General features: G+C 45.4%; 1 protein-coding gene across 1 annotated transcript; it reads right to left on the minus strand.

Moving 5' to 3' along the window:
• Window positions 1-111: 111 nt before the first annotated feature.
• LOC107116978 (regulating synaptic membrane exocytosis protein 3-like) lies at window positions 112-22,714 on the minus strand (the record flags this gene model as incomplete). The annotated part of the gene is made up of 3 exons (XM_015419011.1): window positions 22,468-22,714; window positions 1,240-1,377; window positions 112-228 (listed from the first exon to the last, which is right to left on the minus strand). Coding segments are annotated over exons 1-3 (475 nt in total), but the record flags the coding sequence as incomplete, so codon positions are not given.
• Between the last annotated feature and the right edge of the window lie 1,953 nt (window positions 22,715-24,667).

A 24,667-nucleotide genomic window follows, 5' to 3' on the forward strand; every position in this document is an offset into this window, starting at 1 on the left:
ACAAACATAAGCTCATATCGTTACATGGGGCCATCCTTGACAGAATAGTGGAGTTCTGTGAGGGTTCTGTGAGGGTTCTCTCTGGAATGCCCTACTGGCTTAAAGACTCACCCATTGGCGGAGTAGCTAGGGTCTGCCGTCCCACGATTTGTGCTGGCCCCAGCCCATCTAAGAAGTCGCTGAACTGGCTTTCGGCTCCCAGCCGGGTTGTAGGAAGGGAAAATAAACCTGAAGGGAAAGGGTGAAAAAAACAGGGGTTTCACCTTCACAAAAGCACTGTCTGAGAGCAGCTTGGAATGTTCAAAAGAAGCAATTGTAAAAGGTGCGTGAACATCCTTCCCCACACTTCTGGGTTTTGTCCAAAGCAAGGAGAAACAAGGAAAGTGATAGTGGTGAAAGTAAATGGGCACAGGCTGGTAAAAAGTTCTGCTAAAAACAAATTTGAGCCCAGTGGCAACTTTAAAATCAACAACATTTTATTCAAGGTATGAGCTTTCATGTGCATGCACACTTCCTCAGATACATCGAAATGGAAGTTAACAGTTCATATATATAGAGAGAGATGCCTCTGCTAAAAAAGTGTCAGAAGTAGTAGCTTCCATCTTGTGCTTTGAAGCCTTCTAGAGAGACGGTGGTGGAGGAAAGTGCCATCAAGTCACAGCCAACTTATGGCAGCCCCTCATGGAGTCGAGAGATGAACACAGGTGGTTTGCCCTTGCCTCCCTGGCCTTACTTGGCTTCCGAGAGCTGACAAGATTAGGCTAGCCTGGGCCCTTTCAGGTCAGGCAGAAAGACAGTAGCAGTAAGAAATCTGAGTTGCTTCCCCTTCTCCCAGTAAGAGGACGTAAGGCTTGCATCCTGCAGAGAACTGCATCCCCCATGCAAACCTTTGAGCAATTCTGCTCCCACTCCAAGACACAGGGTGGTTTTGGAATCAACAAAGGAAAGGGAGGTGCAATCGTGTTTTGTGTTGGCCGCCTTTCTGAACTGCCCTGTGATAGTAAGCGGTTGAGGAAACATCTGTAGTTGAACGTGTGAATATTCTACTTTGGATGGTGAGCACCCCATTCCTCTTGGGTCTTTGGCATATCCATGAGCCATGCAAAGCAGAAAGCGATTTTTAAAAAATCCCTTAGCCACATCCGTTGTCCCCCTCATTCTTAGGTGTGTGTGTGTGTGGGGGGGGTTTAGCTGCCTCCTATTAAAAAGTGGCATTAATAATCTTTGGCTCTTACGTGCCATCAGAACTGTTGCTGTTGGTACTACCATCAGTCGACTCACGGCTGCCTTGTCGCGTTACCCTGTTTCTCATCTCCACAGCAATCCCGGTCTCTGTACTCCGACGGATATTGCTACGAAGTTTCTTTGGGCCTCCATCTGGAAAGACAGAAAAAACACATTACATTTGATGGGAGGGTGTCAAGCTCTTTAGTTTTGTTTCTTGATAATTCACTTCACGGCTTGCCATAATACTGGGGGGAGGGAATTCCTGAGGGGAGTGCATGGGGTGTTGAGAGTGAATGCTGGTAGCAGCCATAACCATTTCTTTAAGCTGTGCCCCAACACCAGTTCCCATGGGAGCTGACCTTGGAGACTCTTCTGCCATGCTAGACTAGATAAGGCTTGGTATATCTGTCAGGGTTCCCATAGTGACCTAGTTTGAGAATTCTGAGGGGATTTGGGAGCAGTGCTGGATTGTGGGGGGAAGGAGCACATCACGAATATGATACTAGAGTCCACCCTCTGAAAGTCACAACTGGCTCTTTGTGGAACAGACGCTTTGAGGACAAAGGAAGCAGACACCATGAAATACATTGGGGATCACTGTTCTAGATCTTCCAGAAGACAAAATGTGCACTGACTTTGGTGACTCTTGTAATTTACAGAAAACCTCTTTATAGGGAACTTAAAGGACGGGAGTTTATAGAGGATCCCTGCTGTCTAGAAAGGAGGAGTTATAGGCAATAAAAGAATATTAAGGGAAGCTAGGAAAATACTTAAGTGACAAAACATTTCATTTACTTTTCATTTGGTGCTTCCTTCTTATGACTGAACCCCTAACTTATCACACCCAGTTTTCTGCAGAGGAAATGAACCAGTTTTGCCATCTTGCCAATAAGGGAAGTCAAAGCTGTGATTGAAAGGTACAAGAAACAAAGCACAATGCTTTGGCTTTCTTGTTGCAAGGATCTGCTTCTTCTGCAGTAGCTTGGCTTCTCAAAGTAAGCCATTTAAGGGCAAGGATCTCATGCCTTCTTGGGGATTCCCAAGAAGTAACAGGAATGCAGTAAAAATGAAGGCTCTCTGTTTAAATATATAAAAGGGGAGTGCTTATAAGCCCCTTCTGCACCTGCTTGAGAGTAGCAGGAAAACAAATGGGAAAATGACATTAGACACTGCATTAGTCAAAAAGAGTTGGATTGGGAGGAAATTTCTAGTGGATGAACAGCGTAGAATCAGTGCAGTGTTTCATGTACCTCTGTGGATTTTTTCACCTTTGTGCTGTTGGTTGGTTGTATGAAATGTTTTAGAAATGAAAATGAGTAGGTTTTGATGTTGATTCCCAAGATCAGCACTTTCTGTGTAAATGGTGCAGAGGCCAAAGTTCACTAGAAGCCCTCCCTAATCCTAAATTTGTGGGCGCAAGAAATACTTAGAGAGTCCTTTGTGACTAATTCATGTATTGCAAGTCTGATATTTGCCTTTGGAAGCTGTGGGTATTGGGGAGAATTTGACATGTCTGAACAATTAAATTACAATGACCAGTTTGGAATTCTTTTTATGGAGACTAAGTTTCACACTTTTCTTTGGCTGGGATTCTGTAACACTTGGAATACGCAAAACGCTTCTAAATCCTGAGTGGTCTTGCCCAGGAGGACTATACTCAATTCTCTTTAAAAAGCAGTCCCCCCCCCCCATGACTTGCTTAGCTTCTGTATATTAACCTTCAACCTATGCCTTGACTGGGTATCCCCCCCCCCCCCCCTTTCAGGTTCTGCAGATCTGGGGTGAAGCCACCTGCTGTTGGCAAAGGGTTTGTGTTTGTATTTCTTAGGGTTCAGTTCTTTCTGGGCTGGTTTATTAATCTTGAGATTTGTAGTCAGTTTCTTAACATTTGCCCATAGGCTTGATTTCACGTTGAAGAGATACTGGAGATGTTGAAGGTGGCAAAACTATGCACACTTGTTTGGAAGTCAGTGATGGAGGAAAGTGTCAAGTTACCACTGACTTATGGCAACCCCATAGGGTTTTCAAGGCAGGTGGTGGCCCCTTCTGTTATGGAGATATGACTCTCCCCTTGTATCTCTGCAGTGATAGACTTTTTAAAATGAAAGCTGGGAATTCAGTGGACCTGACAGATTTCTGTGAACATAAGAACATAAGAGAAGCCAATGTTGGATCAGGCCAATGGTCCATCCAGTCCAACACTCTGTCACACAGTGGCCAAAAATACCAGGTGCCATCAGGAGGTCCACTAGTGGGGCCACGACACTAGGAACCCTCCCACTATTGACCCCCCCCCCCAAGCACCAAGAATACAGAGCATCACTTGCCCCGGAGTCCCTATCTATACCTTGTGGCTAATAGCCACCAATGGAACTCTGCTCCATATGCTTATCTAATTCCCTCTTGAAGCCGTCCATGCTTGTAGCCACCACCACCTCCTGTGGCAGTGAGTTCCATGTGTTAATCACTCTTTGGGTGAAGAAGTACTTCCTTTTATCTGTTCTAACCCGACCGCTCAGCAATTTCATGGAGTACCCACGAGTTCTTGTATTGTGAGAAAGGGAGAAAAGTATCCAACCCTTTTATCATTTTAGTTGCCCTTTTCTGCACTTTTTCCAAAGCTATAATATCCTTTTTAAGGTGTGGTGACCAGAACTGCACACAGTATTCCAAATGAGGTCGCACCATTGATTTATATAATTTATTTTATTTATTTATTATGGGATTTGTATCCCGCCCTACCCATATAAGGGCATTATGATATGGCTGATCTGTTTTCAATACCCTTCCTAATAATCCCCAGCACAGCATTGGCCTTTTTTATTGCAGTCACACACTGTCTCGACATTTTCAGTGAGTTATCTACTACGACTCCAAGATCTCTCTCTTGGTCAGTATCTGCCAGTTCGGACCCCATCAACGTGTATTTATAGTTAAGATTTTTGGCTCCAATGTGCATCACCTTGCACTTGGCCACATTGAAGCCCATTTGCCACACTGACGCCCACTCGCCCATCCTCGACAGATCCATTTGGAGGGCCTGACAATGCTCCCTGGTTTTCACCACCTTGAACAACTTCGTATCATCCACAAATTTAGCCACTTCACTGCTTACTCCCAACTCCAAATCATTAATGAACAATTTAAAAAGCATCGGACCCAGTACTGATCCCTGCGGTACCCCACTGCTCTCATATATTCCACTAAGAAAATTTTCCATTTATACTCACTCTCTGTTTCCTATTAATTAGTCAGTTTTTGATCCACAAAAGGACTTGTCCTTTTATCCCGTGATTTTTTAGCTTACTTAGGAGCCTTTGATGAGGAACTTTATCAAAAGCTTTCTGGAAGTCAAGGTAAACAACATCTGTTGGGTCCCCCTTGTTCACATGTTTGTTCACCCCCTCAAAAAACAATAACAGGTTAGTGAGACAAGATCTTCCCTTACAGAAGATCTCAGCACTGATAGGCCAACTTAAAAGAGGAAAGGCCCCCGGCCTTGATGGAATCCCTCCTGAGTTTCTGAAGGAAAATATGAATTGGTGGGCACCCTTCCTAGCACACCTTTTTACCTATATCGATAGAACAGGGAGGGTGCCAAGCGAATGGGGGGAGTCGGTGGTTGTTCCTATCTATAAAAAAGGTAATCAAAAAGATCCTGCAAATTACAGGCCTATTAGCTTACTAAGTGTCATTAGCAAATTGTATGCCAAACATCTTCTGGAAAAATTTACACATTGGATGGAGAAAGAGGATATATTGAACCAGGAGCAAGCTGGGTTTAGGCAGGGTAGGTCGACAATGGACCACTGCCTTCTTCTTCGGCATCTCATTGACAAATACTCTGGCAAGGGCCCCTCGTCACTTTACGCTGCGTTTATTGATCTTAAAGCGGCCTTCGACTCCATTTCTAGATCTATATTATGGAGAAAACTTGAAGCCTCTACAATAGACAGGAGACTTTTAGTGCTCATTCGTGCCCTTCATGAACAAACATCTTTGAGGGTTAGATATACCAGGTTGGGGCATTTGACTGATAAAATTCCCACTTTAAAGGGAGTTAGGCAGGGATGTATGTTAGCGCCTGCGCTTTTTAACTTTTACCTCAACGATGTTGTTGGATGTCTAAATGATGTAGATTTTCACCCTCCTAAACTGGCTCAGCGCTCCATCACTATACTTTTATATGCCGATGATGCTGTTATTCTTTCTAGAACCCCAATTGGATTGAGAAGGGCACTTAAGAAGTTTGCTAGCTACTGCAGTGATCAGGAGCTGGATATTAACTATGCGAAGACAAAGGTGATGGCCTTTGGCAGGAGACCCAAATTAAGAAAGTGGAGTGTAAACGGCCAGAATCTTGAACAGGTAGCTAGCTTTCGCTACCTAGGCATGATCATCCAAGCCTCTGGATCTAAGACTGCCCATAGCCAGGCAGCAGCATGCTCGGGTGAAAAATCCTCTCACGGTATACTTAAGTTTTTCAGATCCCAAGGGGGATACTTTGTACCAGCAGCTATAAAACTTTTTAAGGCTAAAACACTTGCCCAGATGCTTTATGGTACGCTGCTTGGAGCGCCTTCCTCTAGCTATGCCCCCTTGGAGCTAGTTCAATCGAAGTTTTTAAGAGCAGTGCTTCAAGTTCCTAGATGCGTATCTAATGCAATGGTAAGGCTAGAGACGGGCATGCTGAAGGTCGAAGCCATGATTGCCTTACACTCCATCTTCTATTGGTTGAAGATAAATTTAAATCCGTGTGGACTAGTGCCTCTGATTCTGACTGATTCCTTTGAATCTGAATGGCTGGTCGCTGTTAAGCGAAAAATTTCACTCTTGGGGTATTCTCCTCAAGCGCTTTTGGAAATGGGTGGTGACCGAGCTAAGTTAGAAATTAAGCAGAGGATCAAGGACACCGAACGCCAACTAGATCTACAGGTGTCTCCAACTTTTATAGCGCCAACTAGTAATAAATACATTGTTGCGCAGGCCCCATATTTAGATGTTCTGGAGTCCCGCAAACTCAGAAGGGCTTACACTTTGGCTAGATGCTCTGCCTTACCTTCTGCAGTTCTTGAGGGCAAATTAAAAAAATTACCTCGAACAGAGAGGTTATGTATGTGCGCGTTGGGGGAGATCGAATCTCAGGAGCATGTATTCTTAAGGTGCCCGTTATTTGAAGAGGCGCGCACAAAACTCATTGAGCCTTTTTTGGCAGGCACTTCTGATCAGGATAAGATGGAAAACTTGTTTTTTAACCTTGAACATACAGCGCTCCATCAGATTGCGAAATTTTGCTCCTTGGTTATAAAAGCTCATCAGCTCATCTTAGTTCTTTCCTTTTATCGTGTTTTATTGTAATCTTAAGTCTGGTTTTAGCAACCAAAATGATTGTATAATGTTATTTTTTAGTACCTAGTTGCACTTTGGAAATTTTACTATTAGGCCATTGTAGTTTATTTGTATTTCTATGGTTTTATATTGCTGGCTAGGTGCCGTAACAATAAAATTCATTCATTCAATAAAATTCATTCATTCCACAAGTTCACAATTGAGTTCTTTCAGAACTCTCGGATGTATGCCATCTGGGCCTGGTGATTTATCAGTTTTTAAGTTGTCTATCAGTTTTAGGCCCTCCTCTCTTGTCACCTCAATCTGGCTCAGGTCTTTCAACACCCCTTCCGAAATCAGCGGTTCTGGAGTGGGCAAGCACTTCTCATCTTCCACAGTGAAGACAGAGGCAAAAAATGCATTTAGCTTCTCAGCCATTTCCCTTTATAAGCAACCTGTTCCTTTCCCAATAACATTAGAGCGTCTGACTGACCAAACCACTGGGAAACATTCCCTGCCCTGCAGTCCCCTGCGATTCAGTAGGAGAAAAATTGGGGGTGGTGTCTGAGAAGGCTTTAAAACAGATGAAAGAGAAGAAGAAGAGGAAGAGATTGGGTTTATCCCCTGCCCTTCACTCGGAGTCTCAGAGTGGCTTACAATCTCCTTTCCCTTCCCCTCCCCACAACAGACACCCTGTGAGGTAGGTGGGCCTGAGAGAGCTCTTTCCAGAACTGTCCTTGAGAGAACAGCTCTGACAGAACTATGGCTTGCCCAAGGTCATCCAGCAGATGACCTTGGGCAAGCCAGTCAGTGCCTCTAACCCTAAACATTTTTTTAAAAACCCAGGGAATCCAGGAAGTGCTCAGTGTAAGTCTCTCCTCTCCTGTGATTCACTAGGTGGTTTCAAATAAAATATGCTCCTCGTTCTCTACAATATTACAGGTACCTGAAAAGAATGTTGCAAGGATTTGCAAAAACAGTATGTGCAAAGCACTTGAACACTCTAAAGTGTTCTAAAGATACATGCTAAGTATCATGATTAACATTGCATTGCTAGGATGGGGAGAAGGGCATGAGCACATGAAGCTGCCTTATACTGAATCAGACCATGGGTCCTTCAAGGCCAGGATTGTCTGCGCGGACTGGTGGTGGCTGTCCAGGGTCTCAGGCACCTACTACCTGATCCTTTCAACTGATCATGCTGGGGATTAACTTTGGGACTTTCTAGGTGCCAAACAGATGATCTACCACTAATCCATGGCACCTCCCCCAAAAGCAGAGGGCAGGAGGCCCCCCAGGGAGACTGAAGCTAGAATGGTCACTGGAAGACGAGGCCCCCCTATTTTAATGATTACAAGAAAGTGGGGACAAGCTACACCTTTTCTCTTCTGCATAACTGCCTGGATGAGAGATCAGAACCAAGGGCCCCTGCTGTTTCCCACCAGACTCCCCACCCTCTGTGTCCATTAGGATCCATCAGTCACTGCTGGACCCTTCCCTTCACCCATCAGCTACTAGTGGGCTCTGTCACGTGGCTCTGTGTCAGAGTCGGGCATCGTCCTGCTATGTAAATGACTCTGCCAAATGCCTGTTTGATCCTTCAGCCCAATCTGCCATAAACCCAGAGAAGAAGAGATGAAAAGGGGGGGAAATGTGTGTGTGTGTATAGAGCGGTTGGCTGGTGTTAACTTTCTCATGGGAATGGGGGGGGGGGATCTCTCCTCTGCACTTCAAAAGGACCAGTTGGTGCAAGGCGAGGCACGAAGAGGATCATGGGAGTTTGTCCTGTTGTTTTACCTATACAAGTTGTAATCTTAGATGTTTTAATCAGTCTGAACAAAGAATCTCTCTGTGTATCACTACTCTTAGTTTTAATAAAGCTTTTCTATAAAAGCCTGTGAGACGACGAGTTGATAGAACCAGGAGCTTGACACTCTGCCCCCAATCAGACCCATACTGCTTTTCTCCTATTCCTTGGTCCCTGGGTCTGACCCTCAGGAGACCAGACGACTCCAGCTAGATCCCCTGTACCTCTCACAGTCAGAATTGGGCCCTGTGTTGGGAGAATGGAGAAATAAAAACAGAAATGGCTTGAGATAATCCCTCCCAAAGCCTGGGAGCCAGCAAAATGGTTGGTATAAACAAGATTTCAGGAAACAGCCCTGTCTGTCCCATCTTCTTCAGTGGCAAGATCCTCATGCAACTCTGCTGGTTGGTAAACAGCCCTGTCACTTATATATCTTCCGACTCATTCTGTCCTCATTCTTCGCCCTCCCCAGCTTCTTCAAGTCACCAGAATAATCTAAAGGCTTTCAAACATTACTGACTGTTGATAATTTTTCAACTCAGCCTAGTTATTAGACCAATATGAAAGAAAGGGACACTTTGGGCTCACGTTTGTATTACTTAATGTTTGACCAATCCTTTGGCTAGCAAACAGGATTACATGCTGAGCTAATAACCTTTCATTATTATCATAAAAGATACCCCAGGCATTTTTATGTGTTCAAAGCCTATGGTTTATTGCAAATTGCCGTATGACTGGCAGCAGACAAAACAGATGAACGCCAACTATGCGACAGAAAACATTAACAACATTAGAGTTTAAAATGATTAGATTTATATTTACTCCACAGCACTAGCTCTATTAAATGATCTCTACAACAGGGAACAACAATAATGACTAATCTCGTAAGGTGGCAAAACAGAGATTCTCTATGTGACGTATTTTTCCTGATCACAGAGCAGGCGTTTGATCTTGTTGGCATCCCTCAATCAAAGATAGATACCAAGAACTTCTTTCAAAAATCTGGCTCTGGCCACAATTTAGGATGTCTTCGACTTCTCATTGGCCACAAATACAAAAACAGGAATTTTAGAATATTTACCGTCTCAGTACCTTGAGGGCCTGGTCGGAAAACTCAAGAAAGCTTTTTGGCATTGGTGAAAAATTGCATCTTTCAAGTACAGTTGCAGGGTTGTGTAGTAGCCAGAGCATTGGATTGGGAATGTCTGGGTCCAAAGCCCTGCTTGCCATGCAGTTTTCTGGGTGACGTTGGGCTGGCCTTTCTCTCTCACCCTAACATACCTCACAGATTGTTGTGAGGACAACATGGAGATAAGGAGAACCATGTATGCTCTTTGGAGTTACTGGAGGAAGGGGAGGATATAAATGCACTAAATAAATAAATCTGCTGGATGTGATCACCCTCAGTATACAAATAGCACTTAGAGAAGTGAAACTGTGAATAACCTGCAGGTCCCTGTAAGAGATCTTAGAGTAAATGTTGCCTCTGTCTTTCTGAATAGCCCAGGTTCTAAATTTCCCAGGATTTTCATAAATATGCTATAGAAAGATAGATTTTTGCCTTGTTCCATGACACGCATTAGTGTGGCCAACATCTGAACCAGACCCTTTAACGGCTGTCGCTAACAGGTGGTCTTCCCAGCACTGAACTTAACTAGCAGTGACCTTCGTTTGCCGCACTGTTCTCAACTCGCCCAATTTAGAGAGATCCATCTGTCACTTTCTGTAATCTGCCTTGGCTTTCACCATCCTGAATAACTTGGTGTCATCTGAAAACTTGGCCACTACACCTGCACACCCCCTATTCCAAGTTGTGAACACCTGAAGCTGCTGCCTTATACTGAATCAGACCACTGGCTCCATCAAGGTCAGTCTACTCAGACTGGATGTGGCTCTCCAGCATCTGAAGCTGAGGTCCTTCACATCATCTACTGCCTGGCCCTTTTAGCTGGAGATACCAGGGATTGAATCTCAGACCTTCTGCATGCAAAGCAGATGCTCTCCCGTTGAGCCACAGCCCCTTCCTATGTGTTCACCAATTATGAACAAATTAAATCGTGCCAGTGCCAGTACTAATCCTTGTGGGATCCCACTGCTCACTTCTTTTAACTGTGATAACTGCCCATTCATTCTTACTCTTTGCTTTCTGGTGTTGAACCAACTTTTAATCCATTAAAAAAAATTATACTCTTATCCCTTGACCTTACTCAGGAGTCTTTGGTAAGGTACCTTGTCAAAAGCCTTTGGAAGTCCAAATATATAATGTCTATTAGATGCCCTTATCCACATACTTGTTAAATCTGCTCAAAGAACTTCAAAAAGTTGGTGAGGCAGGACTTCCATTTGAAGAAGCCATGCTGATTCTCCTTCAGCAGGCTTTGTCCCTCAGTGTATCATCTTCATAAGTGTCTGCTCATTACTAAAATGTACGGATCAAGCAAATATTATAGGGGTGCAGACATGAGGACACAGGACAAAGCTAATCCTGAAGCAAAATCTACATCAGGCAAACCTGACCCAGCTCACCCGCCAAATGGTTAAAAAAACTGCATCCTCCTTCAAACCATAACCAGAAAAACCCTACAATGAAAGGGAAAGCAACAAACTAAAAATCAATTGAAGCAGAAAGGTGGTGTAGCAACAGCATACACAGCTGGCTCATTAGTCAAAAGCTTGGGCAAAATATTTTTTTAATTTGCTATCGAAGAAACAACAGTGAAGTTGCCAAGCAAATCTCTCTGGGGAAGGTTCTCCTTGTAGGTAATGCTGCCAAACAAAACTGCCTTCAGCCCTGCCCCCCCAGCCTTCCCCATACCACTCAGTGTACATTCCAACATGGTTTTATACTCAAAAGAGCAGCTCAAATTGCACATTCAGGAATGCTTTGCTGTTTCCCATCAACTTGGCTGCATAAAAAACCTAGAAATAAGACTTCACTGCATAACATTCAGTTACACAGAATGGCACAGCTGTGGGGTTACTAATAAGCATTAGGAAATCCTTCACTAGAGAATAATCAAGCCCTGATTCCTTCTTGGCCCCAGATTGTGTAGGCATCTTTCCCTTTTATGGTTGCTAGATGGCATGGATTAACATCGGAGGGAAATTCAAGCCTGACTTTGCTGCAGGGCACAAACACATTGGTTTGAAGGTCAGAAGGGGGCCTGCTGGTGTCCATCACTCCCATAATGCAAGACCAAAGGGAGCAGGGAGCAAGGTAAAAGGGCAGCTGCTTGCTTTCCTTCTGAAGCAGAAGACTGTCATGAGCAGGGAACGAGACCTACCAGTGGTTCTGATCGGATATGGCAGTTCTCCTGGTCCCATCATGTGGTGACTCATCTCTACAGAGCGCAGCTTGAATACCAGCTGCCCCTGAGTCATTTGCCAGCTAAAGGAATACCAGTGGGCAGGCATGTGAGGGTGTGTGTGGGTGTCGACCCACTCCCAGGAATGCCTCCCTAGATCAGAAACCAGCCCCCACCTGCACCCAGTTAATCTGGACGGGCAGCCATATAGGAGCTTGAAACACCCCACATTCAGTGGAGGCACCGGGGATTACCAGGAGGTCCCACTGCTGTGGCAGTACTGAGTGACTAGGGCCTGGATGGGAACTCACTGGGATCACTGTGTAAGTCACTCCGAAATCCCAAGAAGACCCACATCTAAGCTCAGGAGCTACATCTCTCAAGGGTCACAGCTGCCACTGGGGTAGCAGATCTACACAGGTCATTTCCAATTCATTTCATATTTTCTAGTTGCTTTTCTTTATTGTACTTATTACCTAAGTTTAGATTCTCTTTTCTCTTTGTGATTTAATTTTCAATAGGAAACTTAAATTTCTACTCATAAAGGGGTAAACTTTGCTTTTAGGCAGCAGGCAGTGTTGCCCAAATTTTTTGTTGGGGGGGGGGAATAGATGCAGAGACCCAAGCGTCTCTGCTCTCCCCTCCCCTTGTAATAGGCAGTGCACCTAGAGGCAAATGGTTTCTTCAGACTAGCTGGCCAGCAGGCAGGGCTGCAGAAGGCACAAGTTAAGGGTTTAATCTCCCTACAATAAGCAGCTCAACTGCTGTCTTGAAAGCAGGACCAAGTTAGGATACCAAAACAGGCATCCCGGAGACCAAATGACCCCTGTGTCTAGCTGGTCTGCAGGGTCCTCTCTGCTCAGAGCTGCTTCCACATTCAGACAGTTCTCTGTGTACCTCTCATTGCTGCTGTGAAGGGACAGGCCATTTGCAGTGGCAACAAAGCATCCACATGGAAGTGCCTCCCTCATTTTCCTTGTCTTAGCCCTCTGTGGCTGCCATCACCCCCACCCTGCCACTGGAGGACTCTATCAGGCTTTTAAAAATGGGCTCTGTCGTTATAGCGTTATAATGAAATAATGACCTATCACCACACTGTACAACTTCCCAGTTTTAATTTTTCACAAAGTATAGTTCTGGCCCTTTGGGATGCAGAGTTATAAGGTGAAATGTACAGCCAGTACCTTTCTCCTTATAGTTCTGCAATTAAAAAATTAAATTTAACAAAAAATGAAAGCTGGTCATGTATACATGGTTGCAAGGGGGAACATGGTTGGAGGGGGGAATGGGCAGCACAGGGACTGAGGTAAGGAAAAGAGCTACCTATGTGGACAGGACCTGAAAAAATGCACCCCTTCCTGTCCACATGGCATGCCAAGACAATTTGACTGCAATCTTTCCAAAGAGATCATATCAAGCCAGGTTTGGGGAAGGCCACAGCAAAGCAAGGAAGAAACACTGAAACAAGGTGGATAGAGGATGACATTCTATGGATGCTCCCAAAAGGAAGCCAAGGCAGAGCAAAGCATCTGAATGGGAAACAGCCCAGGTAGGCTTCTAGTTGCCTGTAGCCCAGAGGGAACTTTCTGTTAAGCTGAAAGGCCAGTCCGCTCCTGCTGATGATTGGGAAACAGAAGCAGAGGCTCCTACTGGAGGGGTGTGTGCATACAGGCAGATGTCAGATGAGACATGAGAGCTCAACATGGATGAGGAAGGATCAGATATTCTCCGGTGGTCCTGGGAGTGGGGCAGTCCTTACTCTCGGGAATAGGCTCCTCCCTCTGGAACAGGGTCGGTTTCCTCAGATCAATCCAGGAAGGGGAGGGGCGTGTCCCCTGGGAACATCCCAGTCTTAGCGGCCCTGCTGCTTGAGCAGGACGTGTTTCACAGGCGCTCTGTAGAGCTCAGCGATCCAGGAATGAGAATAAGAGAGGGAGAAGGGAGAGACCCTCCCTCTTCATTATTTTGAGCTGCAGTCGGTGGCAAACCGCAAATGAAGCTGATGGCACTGGGAGATCCCCAGCAGCCAAGGCTGTGTACGCAGACTCCCACCGGGCCCAGCCTGTGGCTGGAGGCCGCCTCCCCAACCAACGCACATCAGGGAAAGCGGCTGAGTCTGCAAGGAGACCGGGGCAGCGCTGCAGACCCAGCAAACTCCCCGGTCTCAGAGGACCTGGTGTGCGGTGGAACAGAGAAGCCGGGAGCCTCTAGCCCTCACCAGAATCATGGTAAGCCCTTATGGGGCCAAAAAGCCTAGACTGGAGGCGAAGGAGGGCAGGGTGGTAGACTGGGGGAAAACCCCAAGCAAACCCCCAAGCTATTCAGGGAGGATGAAGAGGAAATTGTTTCCTGGGGCTTCACACCACCCCAACCTGGGACAGGCTGGAGAGGATTAAAGCCCTTCCCCCCCTCCTTTTTCCCCTTCAGAGGGAAAGTTCCCATGGAACAGACAGGGAGCTAGAAGGCCCAGGGAAGGCCATAGGAGGGCGGGGGAGAGGGTGGTGGCCATCTTGGTTCTCTGGAGCCTCATGGCAGACTTACTTTCACTTTCACTCCCAGGCAAGCAAACAGAAAATGGCTGCCAGTCAGACCTGCCAGTTCCCTGTTCCCAGAGCTGAATAGCCCAAGCTAGTTTCATCTGTTGAGATCTCAGAAGCCAAGCAGAGTCAGCCCTGATTAGTACTTGGATGGGAGACCACCAAGGAAGTCCAGGGTCACGACGCTGAGGCAGGCAAGGGCAAAGGCTCTGGCCTGGATGGTCCAGGCTAGCCCAGTTTGATCAGATCTTGGAAGTTAAGCAGGGTCAGCCCTGGTTGGCTCTCCAGCTCTAGCTGTCTCTTGCCTTGAAAACCATATGAGGCTGCTGCTTGATAGCACTTCCACCACCGCCACTGTTTGCCAGAGAGAGGCTGTAACAGGTTTTTTGGAGGGTATACATAGCAAGTCAGATCTATTCAGATCATAAGCTTTACAGTCCCTGCAAGACTCTATGGAGAACCAGGAAACAGAGGCAGCAAGGATAGCTCAGGATAGCCTGAGCTCATCAAATAAGCACGGTCAGCCCTGGTCCGTATTTCGATGGGAGACCACCAAACAATGCCAGAGGCAGGACACAGAGGCAGGCAAGGCCAACCATCTCTGAACATCTCCTGCTTGAAAAGCCCAAGGGGGTCACCATCAGTGGGCTGTGACTTGATGGCTGCAAAAAGTCCAGGAAGGCCTCAAGACTCCCCAGTTCCATCCTCAGATAGGGCAGAATGGGAATGGTCAAAGGAATGAGAAGGAGTAGTACAGTCCTGGCTATTTCCTCAAGAGCTGTACTTGAGATTCCTTTCCAAGTACTTAGAATGTCCTCCAGACTTAAGGAAAATGATGATTTTGACCCAGAACTTCTGGTGGAATCTGGCCAGATGATGTACAAACTGGTAGTACCACAAGCAGTGATGCCAGCCCAGACCTGGATGGCCCAGGCTGGACCACACTTGTCAGATCTCAGAAGTTAAGCAGGGTCAGTCCTGGTTAGTACCTTGATGGGAGACAACCAAGGAAATCCAGGATTGCTAGGCTGAGGCAGGCAATGGCAAGCCTCTAACTGCCTGCAGCCTTTCATAGCTTTAAAAAAAAACCAAAAAACTAACCATCAGATCCCCCCCCCAAGTTTTATTCCCTGATACCAGAGGCTACCAATGGTGGATGAACCTGGGACTAACTTGACCTCCAGTTCTCCCTATGGATGCAGATAGGTTGCCCAAGACCCAGCGATAGGGGATTTCAGCAAGCCTTATGCAAAGACTTCGAAGTCTCAGCCTGCTCCATCAGGATGTCAACAGCAGGCTCGGTGTTTGCCAGGGTGGTACATTCTTGGGCATCAAGACTAGCCTCAGCTGATAGTGGAGTCCCACAAGAACTTCAAGACAAACTTAAGAAGGTACTTCACTGGACATCCTGCAGTAGTTAGCCAAGAGCCATGGCATGCAGTGTAGCAGCCAGAAGGAACATGTGGCTTAGAATTGGGATGGGGACTCTGCAGCACAAGCTAAAGCAGTTCCTTTCAAGGCATAAACCTTTTTGGAGAGGGACTCGACAGATATCTTACTGAAAATAAAGACGTGTTCTATGTTAAAAAAAACAGAACAAACAAACAAAAAACTTGTCAGTCCTGTTGTGACTCCAAAAGAATATTATGCCCAGAGCCAAAGAAGAATAAGGATGCCAGGAAACTCTTGGACCTGAAATGGCTAAACAATTGCATCAGGTCTAGAACATTCAGGATGAACAGTCTGAATTCCATTCTGGCAGATGTTCAAGCAAAGGATTTCCTGGCATCCATCAATCTATAGGAGGACCATTTACACATGGCTCACTGCAGGTTCCTACGCTTTGCGTATGATGGGAAGCACTTCAGTACCAGTGTTGCCTTTCTGCCTGAAGTCATTCCCAAGAGGGTTCAACAAGTTTATGGTGGCCATTGTAACATATCTGAGACTTCAGGGAGTGTTGCTGTCACCATCTCTAGATGACATCCTTGTCAAGGCCCCTTCTTACCAGCAGAGCCGGGAAGCATCAGAGATGGTGGTGAATTATTATTATTTTTTGAGAGACCATGCCTTCATAGTCAACATGGAGAAGGGCACTCTAAACGCCTCTCAATCATGGGTACACCTGGGGGTGCAGATAGGCACTTGGGAGAGATGATACAACATACACTTTCTGACCATAGACAGGATTTCCCACCCTGGGACACACTGCTATTTTATGTCCCAAGAGTAAGGACTGCCCCATTCCCAGGACCACCGGAGAATGGAAGATTTGTATTCACTTACCGTGAAGCTTCCTTCTCGGTGGTCCAGGAGTGGGGCAGTCCTACCCACCCAGTTTTGGGGGGCAGCTTCTAGAGGTTATTTTGAAGGAACATTTATGAAGTTTCTCTGAGACACTAAAACAAAAAACTGTGAGTTAATTGGGTGAGAGAGCGACAGAAGGTTTCAACCTTGGTCTACACCCACTGGAGGGGCATAAAGTTACAAGGCTGGTTGCCCTGAAAATTTTCACTATGGTGGGGAGAAGTGTTTTTTCCTTTCCTTAGTGTGATGTTAGGGGATGCATGGCTTGGAGATGACTGGGATGTTCCCAGGGGACAGGCCCCTCCCCTTCCTGGATTGATCTGAGGAAACCGACCCTGTTCCAGAGGGAGGAGCCTATTCCCGAGAGTAAGGACTGCCCCACTCCCGGACCACCGAGAAGGAAGCTTCATGGTAAGTGAATACAAATCTTCCAATCTCTCTCTGCCAAAAAGAACTGCTGGTTCAGGACCTGAGATCTCTCACCATCTTTCATTTAATCTAAAAAAGCAGGCTTTCCTGCATGCAAATGGCCTCATCACACCCACCTGCAGCTCGGGGGGGAGAGACAGAACCAGCTTCCTATTTACATGTACAGAAAGTGGGTGAGTCAGGTGTGTGGGGGTCTATTTTTAAACAAAACTGGAGCGTGTGGGCGATGATTACTGAACCCTGTCCCCTGCTACGCTTAAAATGTTTTCCTCCTAGCTGAGTTAACTTCCAGGGTGGGAGCCCATATGCAAGCACCAGTGTTTAGGAAGGGAAGGCGGGGTGGGAAGTGAATGGCTTCCCTTACCTGCAAGCTCTGTTTTGTTTAAAAACAGACACACACACACACACACACACTTTTCCCACTTGAGGAAAAACACACTACCAGTGAGAACTTTCATTTCCTATGAAATGGGGATGCTTTCTCTGATGTCTGGTCTGCCTGAAGTTTGCTAAGAAGTATCCATCTGGTGAATCCCTAGCCAATTAAACCCATTGGGCAGAAAACAACAACCATTAGGGGGCTAAAATGTGTTTCTCCTGAAAACCAAAATAAATAAGCAAAAAAAGGAATAAGAATGTGTAATGATTATGACAAGGAATGAATTAAAAAATTGTGAAAGGGCAAAATGGACCAAAACGTTCTCAAAAGAAATTGGTGTGCGTCCCTAATCTCATCACCCACCCAATTTGCAAAAAGCCACTGGCTCTGTCCTTGGTCCTGAAGCATATCAGACAGGACACTTGCTCTCAAGGGGCACCAGCCACGGCGTTTAACACAGAATCTGTCTTGTTTTGTTAAATCCCACAAACAAGAATAAAAATCCAGGGAATACCTTTTAGTGGATTAACCAAATTTAGCACAGAACACTGCCAGCTTTTGAGCCCAACAGCATGGTTTGTCACTCCTGAAGTTACAAGGTTTGAAAAAGATAGAAGGGTAGAAAGAAGATCTCTTAGGCCATGGTGTAAAGGCCTCGTCATCCTGGCTTCCTCAGTGAGATGCCAGCAGATTATATTCCTGTGGTGGTGGTGAGGTATAGCAGGATGTGGAATGGTATGGTATAGCCCAATCTCATCAGATCTTGGAAGCTAAGCAGGATTGGTACAGGGATGGGAGATCACTGAGGAAGGCTCTGCAGAGGAAGGCAGTGGCAAACCACCTTTGCTTGTCACTTGCCTTAAAAGCCCTGTGCTGGGGTTGCCATATAGCAGTTGCAACTTGACAGCATGTTCTCAGGAAAGCTTTTTTCAGTCACACATTCTTTTCTGATATAGTTCAGCCCACAACCACCAACACATCTGTGCTGCACTCTGGCAAGCAATCTCATGAAGCAAGAGAAAGGCGAGGCTATAAATGACCATCAAGGCTGAGATCATTAGACTGTGCTATAGATTCGTCCACTTTGCTTTCTTGTGCTGAAAAATTTGGGTGGTGGGAGAGACCTTAATCTCTCATGACTGGACAGAAGGAATTTAGAGTTGATTTGGGATTGGGAGCCTCTGTAGCCTAGACTCTACAAAAAAATCACCTGCCTGATACTGAGTCAGAGAATGGATCTTGGTAACCACCAGTATTAGCATCTGCTAAGACTGGCACCTCCTCCCCAAGGTCCCAGGGAAGGGTCTTCCCCTACTGTGCAGTCTGAGATCCAGGAATTGGACCTGAGACCAGCATGCAAACCATGCCCTCTGCCCACTGAGCTAGATGCCCTCCCCTCCTCAGTGGCTAAGCTGTGAACTTAGAACCTGGCTGCTGCTTCTCTTGGCCTTTTTAAAATTTTTAAGTTTATTTCATGCATTCTACATACATAGGTAAAGGTAAAAGTTCCCTTGCTCGAAAGCCAGTCGAATCAGACTCTAGGGTTGCGGTGCTCATCTCCGTTTCAAAGCCGAAGAGCCAGCGCTGTCTGAAGACGTTTCCGTGGTTACGTGGCCGGCATGACTAAATACTAACGCTGTTAGCTTCCCACCGAAAGGGGTACCTATTTATCTACTTGCAATTTATTGCTTTCGAACTGCTAGGTTGGCAGGAGCTGGAACTAGAGATGGGAGCTCACTCCATCATGCGGCACCCGGGTCTCGAACTGCTGAACTACTGACCTTCCACAGCCTGCAGTTCAGCGCCCTAAGCACTTGAGCCACATACATATCACTCCACAAAAAAGAAAAGGAAAAAATTGAAATATTTAGGGGTGTGGAGTAAACTTTAACAGTAAAATTCATAAAAACAGAGGCGTACGATCAAGGGGAGTATCAACAGGAAATCAGGGCCAGGAAGGTCAACATTACAACTCAGGTTTGATCAGAAAATTGTCCCCACAAGATATTTTGGAGTCTACCCCATACTTCAGGAGAAGGACTTCTTCTGCACCCTCCCTCCCTGAAATACCTGGGACCTGCCAACAAGAAAAAAAGCCCCTCCACATTCACATACAGACTAAGGGGCGAATGAAGAGGCCAGAGCAGATGGTGGGCTCACCATCCCAGATTCAAATACATATCAAAAAGAAAAGAAAATTGGACCATTCTGGGATGTGGGGTAAACTTTGACAGTAAAATTCATAAAATCACTTCTCTTGGCCTTTGAGCCCCATTTGCAAAAGCATTCCCTCTAATACCAAATCAGCGTCTTGAGTGTGCACCAGAGCATGGCAGCAAAACACAACCACACAGGGAAAAGGAGAGCGTTTCCTGCAAACCTGGGAGGGTGTAGGGCCCCTCCATATGTGCTAGGCTAACAAATGAATCCCACACACACACAAAAAGAAGACTGTGATCCCTGTGTAACTCTAGCAGAGGGAGGACTGTTTAAGCTGAAGGGAAGCATGGAACCAGGGACCTTTTCTGCTCAGCCCTATGAGAGGAAAGAAACTAGCACCAGGGGCTGCACGCCATAATCCTTTAAGCTGCTTTTTTTGTTGTTGTTCAGTTGCACAGTCGAGTCTGACTCTTTGCGACCCCATGGACCACATCATGCCAGGCCCTCCTGTCTTCCACCTTCCTCTGGAGTTTGCTCAATGTCATGTTGGTTGCATCGATAACACTGTCTAACCATCTCATCCTTTGCCGTCCCTGTCTTCTTTGACCTTCAGTCTTTCCCAGCATCAGGGTCTTCTCCAGTGAGTGCTCCCGTCTCATTTGGTGGTCAAAGCATTTGAGCTTCAGCTTCAGTATCTGGCCTTTCAGGGAACAGTCAGAGTTGATTTCCTTTAGCATTGGCTGATTTTAGGGAATCTTAAGAGTTGGAAGGGGGTCTTAAAGGCCATCTGTTTCAACCTTCTACTCATTGTGGGAAATCAGGGACTATCCAGTCAGCTTGAAGACCTCCAGCAAGAGACAGCCCTTTGCCCCCAAAGTAATTCGTTTCAAGTGGAGAGGCAGTTGGAGAGGGGGGAAAACCTGCTCTGATCCAAATTAATCCCTGCAAAGGACTACCAGACTGGCAAATGGGGAGATGCCCTAATAGCTTAAGTGATCCTTGTGCAGAAATTGGTGCACATCCCCAGATTTCAGTTTCTTCCTGACCTTTCTCATACAGCACAAAAACGAGTGTTAAATCCCCCTCTCTGTAATGAGTCAGAGTTTGGGAAACATAAATGTGAGCAGTAGTTCCCTGTTTCTCCCCCTAGCCATTTTCTTGGAAGTTCCCAAATGGTGGGGCTAAGATTTCATTTACAGGTCAGGTATAAAAGTTTACCGAGATAATGTATGCAGAAACACTTTCAACATTCAGACAATGCTTTTTGTTCTAGAGGCATGGGGCACCTCCTGCTCTAAATACATCAAATGCAGAACCAAAAAAGCAATTCGAGCCTCATTGTGAATGGATTTTCTGGTACATTTGCATGAGTTAGTCAGAGTCTATGACTCAATTCCCATTTGAAAACGATACACAACTCATGTAGATAAGTCCCTGTGTTACCAGGAAGGGGTTGTGTGCGGAATGGTATCGTAGCCTGATCTCATCAGGTCTCAGAATCCAAACAGGGTCAGTACTTGCATGGGAGGCCACCAAGGAACGCTCTGCAGAGGAAGGCAACAGCACACTACTTCTGCTTCTCACTTGCGCTGAAAGCCCCTTGTCTGGGGTTATTGTAAGTGGACTGGAGTTTGACAGCACTTATGAACCTCCCTGAAACGCTTCCTGCCACATAGAAATGTAGGTGAGTTGTCACTAAAGCAAGTAGACCCCATGCCTTTTCCCTTTGCTGTGTAGCAAAACTGTTAATTATATATCAAAAAGAGGCTTGTCAGTCACTCTTACTTAACCCCAGGGCAAAACATTCAGTTTGTATCAAAACTGTCTCCCAGTCAATATTTGCACTGGAAGTTTTCCATGACATTCCACTGTGCTTGAGGATCTTATTCTGGGTTCCATCATTACCAAGAGATGTTTTCTACCATTTAGTTCCACCACCACCACCCGTTGCTATTTCCTTTCTTAGCTTTTCTGGGGGTAATTACAGCCCTTTGGATAAATCTTAGACACACAAGTCTTCTAAGTGCCAAAGAAGCTCCTTCTCTTCAAAGAACAGCTGAACCATGAAATTGCGGCAAGGACCAAAACTATAATAATTCAAAGGCATGGCTTTTAGAAAATGCCAAGATTATAACTAGCGCTTCATATTTTGGGGGGGCTTTCCCCCAAAACATCTATTTTAGGTACATACAAAATTCTTAAAGCTGTAATTGTTGAGAGGCCCCCATTCTTTCTGGTCTAAATCCAGCACTCTGCAGCTGCACCAAAGTGCCTCTTTCTTCAAATCCCTCCTCGAAACTCAACTTTCCTTCAGTCTGCCCCCCTTACTTCTCATCCCAGACCAAAGCAAAGACCCATTCTCTGTAACCATTTGTATCCTGTGCTGCATTCTGCCTTTTCATCTGTCTCCTTTTGTCATTTGATGCCTTCTTCTCCCATGGACACTGTGTGGTCTTTGGGGCAGGGATCTGCCCTTTTTTGCTGAAAGAACATGTACCCTCAATTTCCCACCCCAGAGTTGGCAACCTTCCTGACTGCTCCTAACTCAATGACCCTTTGCTACAAATAAAAGGTCAATTAGAGAGAGGGGAAATCGAAGGACTGTGCAGCTATCTCTTGCTTGTCAGTTATCCCAGCTCAGGATCTTGGAAAACAGGAGCGGCTATGATTGTTCCTGAATCAAATGGGCAGAATCTGGCTCACTCATAAAGCCCCCTCCTCCATAAGTAAAAGGGCCAGAGACATTCTCTACCCCACCCCCAGTTCTCAGCAATTTTGTTGTTCAGTCGCACAGTCGAGTCCGACTCTTTGCGACCCCATAGACCACGTCACTCCAGGCCCTCCTGTACTAACCAGATGACCCTGCTTAACTTCCCAGATCTGACCAGATTTGGCTAGCCTGGGCCATCCAGGTCAGGGAGTAAATTTTCTAAGGCTGAAAGATCAACCTCCCTGCTTTGATGTCCCGGAACTGGAGGGCCTTCTTACCAGGATGGTTCAGCTGCATTGTACTTTTGCTCCACTGGGACAGCCCCACGATGGCCACCATCTTGGCCCCAAGGCTGGACCGCCTCTTCTTGTTGGATGAGAGACTAGCTGAGTCTGGGTTGCCCCCACTGCTCTTCTCGATGTTGTACATCTCCCCGCTGATACTGGAGCTCCGGATAACGTTCCTGGCAGAAGAGGAACTTGTTTCCACATTAAACATGGTCTCTGGAGGTGGTCTCAGAAGCTCCTGGCCAATAGTGTAGAGCTGGAGTGGCAGAAAAAGAAGACAAAAAGAGTGACTCGGGGGGATGAAGACACCATTACAGTGTTGAACTTAGCAGCAGCTCAACTGCTTTTAGACATCGCCTGTGAAAATACTATGGTTCACTTGGTGAACTGTAATTTCTCTCTTTTAAAAACATGTCTGAAGGGTCTCTGTAGGAATGTATTACTTAGGGCTGCATCAAATACTCCGCTGGCCTTTTTATTGGATAAAAAGGTAACATGAGCTGTCAAGTCACAACTGACCTATGGCAACCCCATCATGGGGTCTTCAAGGCAAGAGAGTAACAGAGGTCATTTGCCTTTGTCTGTCTCTGTGTAGCAACCCTGGACTTTCTTGGTGGTCTCCCATCAAGTGTTAACCAGGGCTGACCCTGCTTAGCTTCCAAGCTCTGATGAGATCACATCTTAAAACCATTAAAACCAAACAAAAACCACATCATTAAAACAATTAAAGCCAAAGCTAATACACACCAAAACGTTAAACAAAATAGAACAGGCAACACCAGATGAAACAAAAAGGTCTTATCTGTGCTGTGGACCTTAAGCTTCTTAGTACTATGATTTTTATATATTTTTTTCCTTGTGTTATCTTCTTATAGTTATATATATTTATAAACTTCTGCTCCTGCTCATGCCTTAATTCAGTCATTAGCATAGATACTTTTTCATAATCCTTTAACAAAACAAAACTGTTCTCTTTTACCAATGATAAATTTAAGCCTTCACATGCCACAACATAAACTTATACCTATATCAAAAATAATCTCCTTTCACTATATTTAATTAAACACATTGCACACATTCCAAAACCCTCCTATTCATCCCCTACACCTTCTATAAATTTATACCTCTCAATCTCCATAGCTTTAAACCTTAATTCCAGATACACATCAAATATTCATCACTAACTAAATAAACTATTAAAAGAATTTAGTCTTCCCATTAGGTAAAGGTAAAGGTTCCCTTGCTCGAAAGCCAGTCGAATCCGACTCTAGGGTTGCGGTGCTCATCTCCGTTTCAAAGCCGAAGAGCCAGCGCTGTCCGAAGACATTTCCGTGGTCATGTGGCCAGCATGAGTAAACACCAAGGCGCACGGAACGCTGTTACCTTCCCACCAAAGTGGTACCTATTTATCTACTTGCAATTTCTTGCTTTCGAACTGCTAGGTTGGCAGGAGCTGGAACTAGAGACGAGAGCTCACCCTGTCTTGCGGCACCCGGGTCTTGAACCGCTGAACTACTGACCTTCCACAGCCTGCAGTTCAGCGTCTTAACCACTTGAGCCACCGCAGCTCCTAGTCTTCCCATTAACTTCCAATAATTGATACATTTGTCATCAACTAAAACAAAACCCCTTCACATTTTATCATTTTCATATATAAGTAATTTCATTCCCTTTATAAATGGTTCTAACTCTGATAATTATAAATAGTTAATTTTCTAACATTTCATTAATAAATATCGTCAATTTTACCTTACATACGACAAGTCTCTTATCATAATTAGTTTTCATCTATCACATTCCACTAAACTTATACCTGTAGTTCCCTTATACCATCATCTCAGTGAATATACATCACATGATACACCATCAACTCATAGAAAGTAAATAAAGTTACAGTACATAAATTCATTGGTAAATTTGGGTCGAATTCCATTTCAAGCTTATAACTGAGACAAGTCCTCCCTCTTTCATATAACTTATTTTTCTTTCTGAGCATTTGAAGTCTATTTTTCAACCTCAGCATATCATAGTGTCTGCGCTCTTTTAAGGTACTTTGCCTTCCATATCTCTTCTCTCTGCTTTTCAGTCCCTTTAATTTCCAAGGTATATTGGCTTTTTTGAACTTCCATGCCTTTCGCCTTCCTCTAGTCTTGTTTCTCTCCTTCTTTCGTGCAGTTTTTAAATGTTGACT

Source organism: Gekko japonicus, unplaced genomic scaffold (assembly GCF_001447785.1).
Source record: "Gekko japonicus isolate JY-2015 unplaced genomic scaffold, Gekko_japonicus_V1.1 scaffold3586, whole genome shotgun sequence".
NCBI classification, from domain to species: Eukaryota; Metazoa; Chordata; class Lepidosauria; order Squamata; family Gekkonidae; genus Gekko; species Gekko japonicus.